Raw genomic sequence first — 13354 nt, forward strand, 5'->3', positions numbered from 1 at the left:
ACCCTAAAACTTGCGCCCGAAGGGTGCGCTGAAAATTGAAATGGCAGAAAATAAAAGTTCCAGAAGATATTTGAAAAGGAATTTAATATTCAATAAATTTTCAAGTTTTGCCTCTGCAATGTCAAATTTTTCAGATCCCCCCGGGCATGTTGTAATTTTTTTTCAAGTCGCCTCCTGGAACCTTCCGCCCCCTCCCTTCCAGAGCTGTCAGCGAATGCAGCCTTACAGCGCAAAAATAATGAAAGTATTATCGAAAATTGCAGCTTTATAACCATTATTAGAAATAAGCATTTTTTCTCGACACTATTGCTATTGAGTAACACCGTGAAAGATAATCCAAGTATTATGATAATAAGAATTTACAACTCCTATTTCATTTTTCTGTTGTGATATATTTCTCAGATCGACCTCCATTTCCTTAATAAGTGGACAGATGACACTTGTGATCGTTACGGAATGGTTCTACTCCGGAATAAAAAGGACATGCAGTGGGCACTGTACAAACAAACACACGTATGCAAAACGCGAATTATATTATATCATGCTACCATGCGCCATTCTGATTGGACGAGAGCTCATTCCACCGATGCTAAAATACTGTTTTAGCACTGATAGCAGTGCTAAAACGGGCCCCTAAACCAGCATTTTCGAAAATTGCCCGGTCCGTGCATTTGAACGTACCTATCTAAACCATAGACCCTCGAGAAAGACCGAAACAGTCCACTTTGTTTCAAAGACCGAAGACCGAATTTTGATACACATATAAAGTGCGGGTCTGTAACTCACCTCGTGGTGTATAAGTTGGGGTTGATGAAGCAGCACGTTTGGGGTGCAGTGTTTTGCCCAAAGTGCGTTCTTGCGTCTTTTGACTCAAAATTAGCAACAATGTCCCGCAAAAATACCGGACATGGGTCAAAGGGACGCACTAAAATCAGGGCTAGAATTGTAAGTCTAGCGTCCACAGACTGACAATTTTTTTAGCTACCAAATTACACACTTGATAGCCCGTACAGCTATTGCTTCTCTATTGAGACAATTGGTACGTTCAGACTGACGACTTTGCGTCGGCCCAGGTCCCGACCAGGGCCGGGGCCGACGTAAAAAACCAATGTGGACACGCTGAGTCGGCCCTGGGCCGACTCAGTTTGGTCCCGGTTAGAAGGGGGGGTTCAGGGCCGACTCAGGGCCGACGCAAAATTTGGTCCGACGCAAATCGCCAGTGTGGACACGTTACGTCGGCCCTGGTCCCAGTTGACCAGGCCTCCGCTATGGATCGAAGTTGAACTAGTCACACTATTCGCACAAAACAAACGACGTTTGAAACTAAAGTTTACACCTATCGAAAGTTTTCAATCCAGTCTTTACATTTTAATATCATCCCATGTACGCTGAACTTCCCACCAACCTTTGTTCCGCAAACGAGACCATGTCTTCGATTCCACAGTGCACGTAATAGACTAGAGAGGCATGTCAAAAATGCCGCGCACTGGTTATTTCTCCACCGCAGTCTTATATATACCATATGCTCATCCAATAAATGGTGAAGATCTCTCCGATGATTAAAAGGGTGAGTGGTAGTCATATTTGCCCTTCTTGTGCGTAAAAACACAGGAAAATCATGAACAGTAGAAACAGCGTGCCATATTCAAATGCGCCATTTTGAACTTTGACAGGTCAGAGGTCACAAAGGAAGGTAAAGTTACGTCGGCCCTAATTCTGGTACCGGTAAGTGTGGACACGGACCAAATTTAATCCCAAAAGGACAATTATTTTGCGTCGGCCCAAATTTCAGTTGGGTTGCCAATGTGAACAAGATAAATGAAACATTTAAAATTTAGTCTATTTTTTCGTCACAATGTAAACACTATTGGCAAATCAGTTAGTCTGCCAGCCCAGTGAGAATTCGAGGTCACAATTCTGAATTCCTTATATAGTCAAGACCCCCTAGCTTGATTGTAGCTGATCCTACCAAAAACCACCTAGCTTGTCAAAACAGCGTTATGGCAATGTGCTATTGCTATCATGAGGATCAAGGAGTTCTCTCAGATATTTGTGTTTTCAAACTATATTTTTGCAATTTTTAAGGGACAGTGTCAGTCATTGGAGCAATTATAAAAAAGAAGAGAACTTTATAGCAGTAATGAAAAAAAAAACAGGTTACAGTGTGCATCAAACTATTGTCTTCAACCACTTCTAGTTCTGGAGTCATAAGTGTAATAAAACATCTTCTTTATTTCTGTTAAACACATGTAATGCAGTAACTCGCAAGAATCCCCGTAAAAGAAAAATGCGCATGAAATTGATTTTATCATGATGATGTCGTTTTTTACAATTCAAAACTGTAAAATACGACCAGTTAAAATGACTTTGTCACAAACCATTATAGGAGACGTCCAGCAATCTTAATTTTAAAATGAATGTATGTATTCATGATATCAAATTCTCAATGGAAAAAACAACAGCCCTACATGTTTACAATACCTTTCTGCCTTGGTGACTTTGCTTTGCGTTCTTCGCTCACACATTGACCCCCTATTGTAACTCAGTGTCCCCCTAATTTAACAATCATGGGACACTGTGTCCCACCTTTACAATTCCTGGGCAAAACACTGGGGTGTGATGCACACAAATATTTGGGCGACAGCGCACCGTGCAATTTGCTTGATATTGAGGGAGTCGAGACGCGATATATCCTAGTACCGCTCTTTAAAATGAAGATAGTATTCGTTCATACACAAATGAATTGACACTTCCTCACAGTAACGGTATGTCAGATATTATTTACCAAAGTTTGGGCTATAACAGATCGCGATGTCCTAACGATGTTGACCAAGAAGTTCAAAATAACAATGGGATGACTCCTGGCGACTGCGACGATATTTGAGTTGACATCAAATGCAACGAGCAGTGTCAGCGTCCAGCTCTCCCTGCATCAGGCAACACACTCAGAATCTGCACAACAGTTCATCACAGTTGCAGTCAGCGCAAGTCTGGATAATTTTAAAACTGCTTGTTTTCTGGTACAATTAACGTCCAAATATCCACCAAAAATAAATCCTGTAACTTCACTGTGCCACCACTGAATGTCGCGACGGTATGCGGTACAGAATGAGACAAATCTATTTTTAGTATGCCAAAAAAAGCCAGGACTATTGTTCTTATGTAAATTTACGAAAAAAATTATTACTTTTTTCTTTTGATTTGATTTCTTGACCCATTTTCTGTGTGAGTGGCAGTGCAGCAGGTATTTTTTGACAAGTATCGTTCGTGTTGCATGCGAATGCAATGTCGATATGGACGTAATGCCATATTTATCGTAGGATACTGTGTGCCTGTACGGAATCTCAACTCATATAAATGCTTGGTCTCGGGCGCAGAATTTCCGACGTTCAATCTCTCAGACGTCCGTTTTCTGCATTTGGGCTTAGAGTGATGAAAATACCCAAGTACGACAACAAATACACGCAAGTTGATATAATATAATAGCAATAACCCCCCAATAACCCCCCCCCCGGAATAACCCCCTTCGCAGTCGGGTATACACTCGATTTTGGTACAATTCGCTCCTTACAGTACTCGCCTATCGGCTCGTGCTATATGTCGCGCATTATATTACCATGCCCTGGCCGTCGCATTTTAATTGGTCGAGCTGAACCATGTGACTGACCACAAATACACAGTAATGGTTTGTTTACATGCCCGCGAATATGAATAATAAGATTAACAACTCAAAGTATCGTGACTTTACAGCTCAAACACAAATCATAATCAATCACAAAATAAAATGGAGCACTTGTAGGTCAAGTTGAGATATTTTTTCTGAAAACATCTCCGGATTTGCCAATTTTTTTCAGCGCGCGTGACAGTGCGTCGCGTAATGCTCAGTTTCTGGGGCCCAGTTGTCGTTCGCTCCTGAAATTTTCGGAAATTTTGACGGTTTTCTTGGGTTCGCTGATAATATAATGGAAATAACAGACTCCGCTCTGACCATTAACGTTTATTTGTGGGCGCGGGCTCGAGGAAAGCCAAATTAACGGGCTCGGCAAGCCTCGCCCGTTAATTTTTGGTTTTCCTCTCGCCCTTGCCCACAAATAAACGTTAATGGTCAGCGCGTCGTCCGTTATTTCTATATTGTACCAAAATCTCGTGGATACCCTCCTGCGGCGGGGGTTATTGCTTAAATACACGCATTTCTATACGCGTTTGTGCACGTGGTTTTGTGCGAAAACATCCGTACATGTATCAACCGTCTGCGTGGAGGTGGAATCAAGAACTCAACAGCTGTGTTTTGTCCATGAACCATGTTTTCGAAAAGTCAAGAGTCATAATATATGTTGGATATGTCAATGTTGGGAATAGTGTCATTGATAAAAAAGGACAGTGTTGCAGGGGTATCAGTCGGCTGAGAGTGGCAGGTGCCACCTACGAAGCTGTTCGTGCAAAAAGGAATTCGTGCGTAGTTTTTCAGCGGATGGGTAAATTAAAACTATTCAGCGGGCAGGGAGAAAAAATCGATATTTACTGTGGGCGGGGAAGAAATTTCAGTTTTTCACAGTGCACGAGGAGAGAATTTCTGGCAGTGCGCACTGAAAACAGGTTTCAGTCCAAAATTAACACTAGCTATCTTTTGTTCTTTTTGAAAAATATATGTAATCTGGTAATTAAAATTGGGCGGGAGTTTCAGTGGTGGGGAGAGGGCAGTATATAGGCTGTAACTGTTGTGGGAAGGGGGAGAAGGCTTACTGTTGATATACTATAAGACAGTGGGCATCAGTGGGAAGGATAATTTCCGCATATGCTAGTGGGAGGGTAGTTACGAACAGCTCTGCTTTCCCCTCCAAATTTTAGGTCAAGGTCAAAAATATGTAAAATCAGTATATCAGCCTTCGAAACCGATTTGTGACGATTTTGTAAAGTTGACGAAATTTTAAAAGTCGGCATCACCTGGAATTGGCTTAAACTTTTATTCTTTTAGCAGCGGGTGCCCTGAAAAAAATTGGTTGATAAAGCGTAGGATCTGTTGTTTGCGCAGGTTAGTCAAGAGAAGATCATGTGGCGGGGAGAGGGCAACTTGAAAGCTTCCGTAGAGAGGAATTGAAGAACCGGACCTTTTTCTCCCGAGAGTGGTGAAAACTACTGGTTATGTGCGGAAGACTCTAATCGTACCGCGGGAGGGCGAACGGCGAACAGCTTTCACTGGTTGACTTATGAATCTTATTTTGTTCACTGAGCTATCGAAATAGACTTGTTAATTAGCTGCTCCAGAAGGAATATATACCAATATATATATATAATATAAATATATATATATATATATATATATATATATATATATATATATATATATATATATATATATATATATATAAATATACATACATACACTGGTTTGATACCAGTATAATACCAGTATTCATGCATTCGCTGCTGACGGTGTGTGTGTGTGTGTGTGAGAGAGAGAGAGAGAGAGAGAGAGAGAGAGAGAGAGAGAGAGAGAGGAGAGAGAGAGAGAGACGAGAGAGAGAGAGAGAGGGGGGGGGAGGGGTGGGAAGAATTTTCCCCGGTGCAAAGGGTATTAATAGCCTTCTGAATATATGTTTGTATACTGTGTTACCCAACATTTTATTTTCCAACCTGTAAGATCTACAAATAGATATACATGTGTCGTCATTGTCCCGAGTCACCTTAACATTTAGAATATTCCATGAGGTGTGTATCTTAATGAAAAAGGCCACCCTTTTTAATGAACAACAAAACTTAATTTGGGGTTGTTATTAACTGCAATATCACGGAGCCAAATGACGTCATTTTATGCCAGGGTAAATTCATGTTTTTGTGAACTTTTCAAATTGTTCTTACTCATAAATTAACAATTACATAACAGTACATAGAATTAACCTTGAAGTACATCGGCCTGCCATCGATGTATGTCTATAGTTTTGGAGTATCACGAATGAAGTATTACCTTCGTTAGTCCATAAATACTGAATCATTCTTCAAAATTTCACAAGATATATCTGTACAGGGTCGCTGTTCTATACTTCAATTCAGTTGAACCGGCTAGGAAAATTGGCAATCGTGTCTTTTACAGCAGTAATGGCATTATCACAAATTCTTGATTCAGGGACAGTCGAACGGGCGTTATCTTTTACGGGCTTCTTTTTGTCCATGGTTCGGTCTTTTGTGTAAACTTCCGTTGGCATGCCTGGATAATTGACAATTGACAATACGGCCCCGTGAAACATACTGCTTTTGGTCGGATGTCAGGCCATAGAGCAACAAAGATATGCTCTTACCCCTATGGTCAGCCAATATGCCTATGGTGTTATAAACGGTAATTTTTGGTGGTAGTATATTTACTTGTTCTTCTCCCGGCACTTTGTTGAAATACAAAGTATTGGCCTGCAAACACATTATGGCATTGCGTACAACATGCTATGTTAACCCTTTGAGCGCCTAAGTCAAATTTTGTCACCTTTATTATATGTACACCAGTCGATATTTTCCTAATTTTGGCCAAAATTTTGATAAAAATCTGTAGCCAATGAAATATAATGTCCATTTGGTCCAAAATTATGAAAAAAATTACATAAAAATTAATAAAATCGGTAAAATGTTCCATCAAAATTTTTAGCGGGTAAAATTACAGCACTCAAAGGGTTAATATTGACCGATGAATTAGTCGGGGCTAAAATTCAATCGCAGGCTGTAAAGAAAACTCAAATACTGGGCATTTAGATATCATTTCGGGAGTCAAACAAGAAAACTTTATCTCATCGACAGATGAAAAATTAATGGAGAATACTCTAAGCTCTTCTCATCTCATCATACAGACTCGGTTCATCTCACCAAGTTCTCCCACTGCAAACCATGCAGGGCTTGTGGGAAAGTTTTATCGTTGAATCCAAGATCCATTCCCAGGACGCCTTTTCTGATCACGTGAATGTCGATCAAAGAGTAAGACTCGCCAAACGAATTTGTTAAATTGTGCCGTCTTTAAAACTTTGTTCTATTGAAAACCGAAGTCTTTCAACCTCGATAGATAAGATGACATAACATTCTGACACGATGTTTTATTCTTGTCGAATATATATTCATTTGATAAATCAATTTATTGATTAATTCATGAATTGATGAATAAATAAATAGATAAATATTTCACACATATTTCTTTTCTTTTTCCAGGATTTTATTGAAGTTTAGGCATAGTTAACTCTGCTTGGTTGATAATTTCATTTGTTACGCGTGAACATGAAAGAGATACTATTATCATCATTATTTCTCTTCTTATTTCAGCTGTTGTCATGGTATCCATTGGCACGCAGAAGGTATGCACAGGTATTGGTTGATATTTTAAAACAACACCTGTGAAAGCAATCGAAACGAAAAATAAATGTCACTGTTTATAACAGTCGCAACTCAATGAGATGAGTTTTCTTGTAGGTAAATAGTCTGTCTGTCTGTCTGTCTGTCTGTCTGTCTGTCTGTCTGTCTGTCTGTCTCTCTCTCTCTCTCTCTCTCTCTCTCTCTCTCTCTCTCTCTCTCTCTCTCTCTCTCTCTCTCTCTCTCTCTCTCTCTCTCTCTCATATATGGATGCATGAAACTTAAGTAACATTATATTATTACTTTGTACTTGAAGTAATTTCTGTTATCATTTATGACGCTCCGCTTTCACAATCGAGCACTGTAATTTCCCACTAGGATGTCTGTATACTTCGATATATATATATATATATATATATATATATATATATATATATATATATATATATATATATATATATACACACACACATATACATATACATATATATATGTAATACTGATAGAGAGATGGATAGATAAATATATGTATCCATCCATCCATCCGTCCAGCTGTCCATTCATCCATCCATCCATACATCCATCCATCCATACCTACATACATACATACATACATACATACATACATACATACATACATACATACATACATACATACATACATACATACATACATACATACATACATACATACATACATACATACATACATACATACATACATACGTACATAAATACATACATACATACATACATACATACATACATACATACATACATACATACATACATACATACATACATACATACATACATACATACATACATACATACATACATACATTCATTCATCCATACATACATACATACATACATGCATGTTTATCTAAATACCTTACTACATACCTACATACATAACTACATACCTACCTATAGACCTACCTCCTTACCAACCTACCTATCTACCTGCCTACAGGTCTAGTCATGCCTTTTGCGGGAACAACACGGGAGAATGCTGACAAAGGTTGTTTTCTGATGAGGGCGTGGTAGGATGATTACATCCAAAGAAATCAGAATTAGTAATCAAATTGCGAAGAGTGCAGATATATACGTTAGACTTAACCTTTAAAATTGACAAATATCTTATCTAGGGAAGCAAGGCTTTATCACTGAACTCCGGCCGTATACGTATAAGTGCATGCAATTTGCATTTATATATTTTGATGCGAACATTAGTTTGCTTGAAACCATTCTTCGAAATTACAAGACACATTAAACAAATAAATGCAAAAAATAAACACAGCTTTGTAACACTAACAACAATGACACTTTGTAATGTCAGGCATGTTGACGAGTGACCTCAGTTACCGTGAGAGTTTGCGGCGAAGCCAGAACCCGGATTTGATCGACATTTGATTAGCGATATTGCCACCCACTAATGTGCGAGTCAATGACGTTTTGTTTCATAAGACGATTCACAATCGGCCGAAGAAGGTCATTCGCTGATAAAGTGACAACTTTTCATGATGAGATTAAATCTCTGCTTTTTCCTGCGGTGCGACTGACGCGGCATCATCACCCTGTAGGATTCTCTCGCAAGAAACACGTCACTGTGCAAGTCTTTCGAATGCTTTACAGCGGTGTGGCATACACGGAATGCTCATTGAAATCTTTTTTTTCCGAAACCAGCACAACAAAACGACCGACATCTTAGTCTGACAAAAAAAAATTTATCAAATTCCTGAATAAGCGTAAATGGTTACTGTAACACCTTCAGGTCTTACTCACAAAACGTGTACCACACAGATCGCAGCCTTGCTCCACAGTTGCATCTTTTACGCTGATATTAATACATTATTATACCTAAAAGGACACGATTGTATGGATACTTTCGAGGAAAGAAGTAATCGCACTGAGCTGCGACTGTACTGTTTTTTAATGTGTGCACGTTTTTGCATCTGTTGTTCACAGTGGCGCGATATACAGTATCCATGAATCGACCACGCCAACATCTGATAAATGAGTTAACTCAATCGAAGCCAGGCCATTTTGTCTGCGTTAACTTGCAAATCCGATATTGAGGTACTTCGTTCCTCGAAATTAAAAGACTTCCGAAATCAAGAGTAAACAATCGGAGGTCATCGTGCTAAATTTTGCTCCAGAGAAACAAATTATTCAATATTTACCAACACTTGAATTCAAAATGACCGCAATTTCTGTGTTGACTCTGTGAGAAATTGTCTTTGAATGTCATAAAAGTAAGTCGGTAAAAAGTTAACTTACTTCTTGAGCTTCAAAATGAACGCCAATAAGTAGTACATAAAAAGTATTGTTAAGTTTGAGGGCCTGAATATCTGTCGCCGAAGGTGCATTCTACGTCATAAATATATTTGCACATGGTGAAATGTAAGACACTGCATTTCTCTAGCATATTTCTGAAAGTTTCAGAATAAATCGCAAAGTTGTTCACGAATAAAAATTTCAAGTGAGTTAAATTTCATTAAAAATATTATTTCTTTTCCCATTTATAAAGTGCCGGGCAAAATGAAACTACCAACCGACATTCTTTGGGGATGAAACCGACGGCGCAGGTAAGCAACGTGCGGGCTCTTTTTGAGGTACAATCTTCAGTTAGCACGGCCGAGCTTTCACTCGAATTAGGCATTTAATAGGTCTGCAGAGTACGATATTGTAAACGCTACAGTAGGTAAAAAATACAAATCTATACACCGTTCTTTAACAGTGGAAAGATTAGGAATATTCTCTCTGAAAACGATGTCTATAAAGCTCCCTGCTAGTGTAATAATCTACCCATCTTATAATCTTACAGTATCTGCTTATCCGTCCATATTATCTGTCTCTTTATCTATCTATCTATCTATCTATCTATCTATCTATCTATCTATCTAAATCGATCTTTCATTATTTCTTTTTTCTTTAACACGATCGGAACTAATTTGGGATAATTGGGTTTTCATAATCTTTAAATTTCTGAAGAGTTTTAGGGGCCAGATAGTTTAATATTGCAATAATACAAATTACTCATAAAGACAAGTGTGTAATGTAAAAAGAAAAGCAGATGAGATCACATTTGTACATTAAATCGACATCACTTCACCATCCAATTATCCAAAAATAGTTCCAATCGTGTTCTTTCTTTCTGTCTATCTATCTAAATATGTCTGTCTCTTTTTGGACTGTTCGTCTGCCCACCTGTTCATCATTCCAGCCAATCATTCGGTCACCTATTCATTTATCATTTATCAATACCGTAAAATACTTTGAATTGGCTGCATGTCTTTTAGCGTAATGGAAATTTGAATTGAATCAGTTGGTTCTTACAAAGAATACACTTTGATCTTTGTTGATATTGGCAAATGTTTGAATTAGCTGTGTCTTTAAAAGGAACCTTGACTCTAGCTGAATTAGCATGGCAGCCAAAAAATACATGTTTTACAGGATATCTGTCTGTCTGTCTGTCTGTCTGTCTGTCTGTCTATCTGTCTGTCTTTTATTAGTATCTATCCATCCATCCATCCATCCATTCATCCATCCACCCATCCATGCATACAAACATACATATATCATGCATGCATGCATGCATTTGTGCATGCACGCACGCACGCACGCACACGCACGCGCGCACACACACACACACACACATACATACATACATACATACATACATACATACATACATACATACATACATACATACATACATACATACATACATAATATTTAATTTGACAGATAAGCTGTGCTTCATCTAAACAGTATCTTAATGTTGTCCCCATCACTACAAAACTAAATCAGGTTGCCTATTGCCTTGACATAGGATTTGGCTTTGGTGGAGCAAACAGTGCTATGTATACAGTCTTACCTTCACAGTAAAGTAGTTTTATGAATTGAGGAGTATTGCGTTTGGATCTCTTCGTCGTCTGTCTTGTATTCCCATGGACTCCTTGTTCATCCGGTACTGGTGAATCCTCTGCCGTGCTCTTATTCGTTCTCGCTCTGCCAAGGCTTCCAAAAGAAGTTTGTCCTGTAACGCCTGTGTCGATACACCGATTGATAGTCCTCCGAACCCTATTGGGTCACGTTTTAAAACTTGTGAACGTATCAAAAAGAAGAAGAAGAAATATTTATATTCCACTGTACACTGATATATAGACAATTCCCATGCTTGAGAAACGGTGTGCTTTTCTTTGTTAATTGTTTATTTTTATTTGTTGATTCAACGAGACCTCTCGTCACAAAATGTGGGACAAAAAGCCAGTCTTTTGTATGAACGGCAAGGCCCACCCGAGCTGGAATTTACCTTTATAGAGTACAAAAACATCTCCAAAACGTCTGAAGTTAAAAGTCATAAATGTTTGACAAGAGCTCGCGCAGTATCATGTACCGGTGGCAGTGTATATTCTACGATTGGTAAAAGATTTGAAGGATTATGGTTGTCTGTCGATCTTCCCGAAATTTGTCGTCCAGTTTGGAGACTTCAAATTCACGGAGTCACTCTGCGTGTGATTCTGCGCTGTCTGATCGTACCCTGAAAGTCGTTAAAAGCCGAAAGGACGCAACAATGATTGCGCACCTTATTTTTCCATCTTTTCTTCCGGCGCAATTCGATTAGAGGCGCGCAAAGGAAAACAAAAAACATAATTTCAAGAGTCAATGGCACACTAAGGAAACGAGAATTAAATAAACTTTCATGGAAGGTGTTTGATATTGTCACAATACTTCTTGTACAGCCATTCAAATGTCTAGAAATGAGTTCTCCTAACAAAACGACAAATTAATCTGAGCGTTTTAAAGGATTTGATATTTTCCAGGGGAAACTTTATTGAATGTCTTGTAAAAAGCCAAGAGTCACAAACCTACCTTGTGCTTCCGTGTTGTCAGTGTCATCTTCGGCAGCAATGTGTAAATACCTTCGCCATTCTTCTGCTGTCGGTCGATGTATGGTGTATGAATCTGCAACTATCGTGACTGTCATAAGAATCGTCACCGAAAGTAACACAAAGCTGCAGTAATGCATTTCCCACACAGGCCTGCAAAGGAGAACCGAAAAAATACGATAAGAGATTAAAATTGGAAGAAAACTCCAGACAACTACGACAAGACCTTTTACGAAGTCTACGTTCTTCCAATTAAATTCTCACCGCATTTTTTGTGCGACAGTAGAGTATTCCCGGCGAGTGGACGTCACGACGGCGCTGTATGGCTCACTTCAACCCACTACTGAGATCACAAGCTGCGTATGTCTGTCCATATTTATACGCGAGTCCTGGCAAGATGACATCGTCATCGACAGTTGTTGACACCTGGAATGCGTTCTGAAAGTTGCTTCATGGCCACACATAATGGAGGCCAACGACTTGGTGATGCCATTTCTTGGAGGCACAAGGAAATTAAGTTTAACTTTTCTGATTTGAATTGGCTGATAATGAAATTGTTTTTCAGATGTTAAAATTGCCAAGTGACATGTTAAAGTGGGACAACTTGTCACGCTCTTATTGATAAACCACAAGGGCGAAAGAGGGAAACTGATAAAATTGTCGCTTGCTTTGATGAGATAACCGGAAAGCTTGCGGCTGGTTGTGCCAGGAGGTTGATTGGCATGGCGTATCACAAAAGATGGATTTGCTTGCAAGATTCAAAATGACCATCCCCGGCAACTGCATGCGTCAAAACGTGCCCCAAACCACACCAAATCAAATGTTAGCCATCAGTTAGGGGATGTCCATGGAACTTCCCTTGGTGGTTTGGGAATAAACATTCCACCGTGACGTATGTGCGTATCCACGGCAACAGACAGTGCTCGTCAGAAGAATAAACTTGTATCAGAATGTAGAAGTCACTCGAAATTTGTCTTCGCCTCCTTTTTTCTCACTCCGATCATTTTGCCGGTGACAATTCAGCGACGGTTTAGGGGTAAAGTGCGTCTATCCCTGGACATTAAATCACACCTAGATTTCATGTTTGTCGAAGCTCTTATTGATCATTAAGGTGTATAATACGCTCCAGCAAT

General features: G+C 39.1%; 1 protein-coding gene across 1 annotated transcript; it reads right to left on the reverse strand.

Annotated features, from left to right (window-relative positions):
- Positions 1-5600: 5600 nt before the first annotated feature.
- Positions 5601-12593, reverse strand: LOC139115768 (uncharacterized). The gene is made up of 4 exons (XM_070678104.1): positions 12486-12593; positions 12205-12374; positions 11207-11433; positions 5601-7365 (listed from the first exon to the last, which is right to left on the reverse strand). The coding sequence occupies exons 1-3, from the start codon at positions 12488-12490 to the stop codon at positions 11225-11227; spliced, it is 384 nt and encodes a 127-aa protein (XP_070534205.1). The 5' UTR covers positions 12491-12593; the 3' UTR covers positions 5601-7365; positions 11207-11224.
- Positions 12594-13354: the final 761 nt, after the last annotated feature.

Source organism: Ptychodera flava, chromosome 17, assembly GCF_041260155.1.
Source record: "Ptychodera flava strain L36383 chromosome 17, AS_Pfla_20210202, whole genome shotgun sequence".
Classification (NCBI taxonomy): domain Eukaryota; kingdom Metazoa; phylum Hemichordata; class Enteropneusta; family Ptychoderidae; genus Ptychodera; species Ptychodera flava.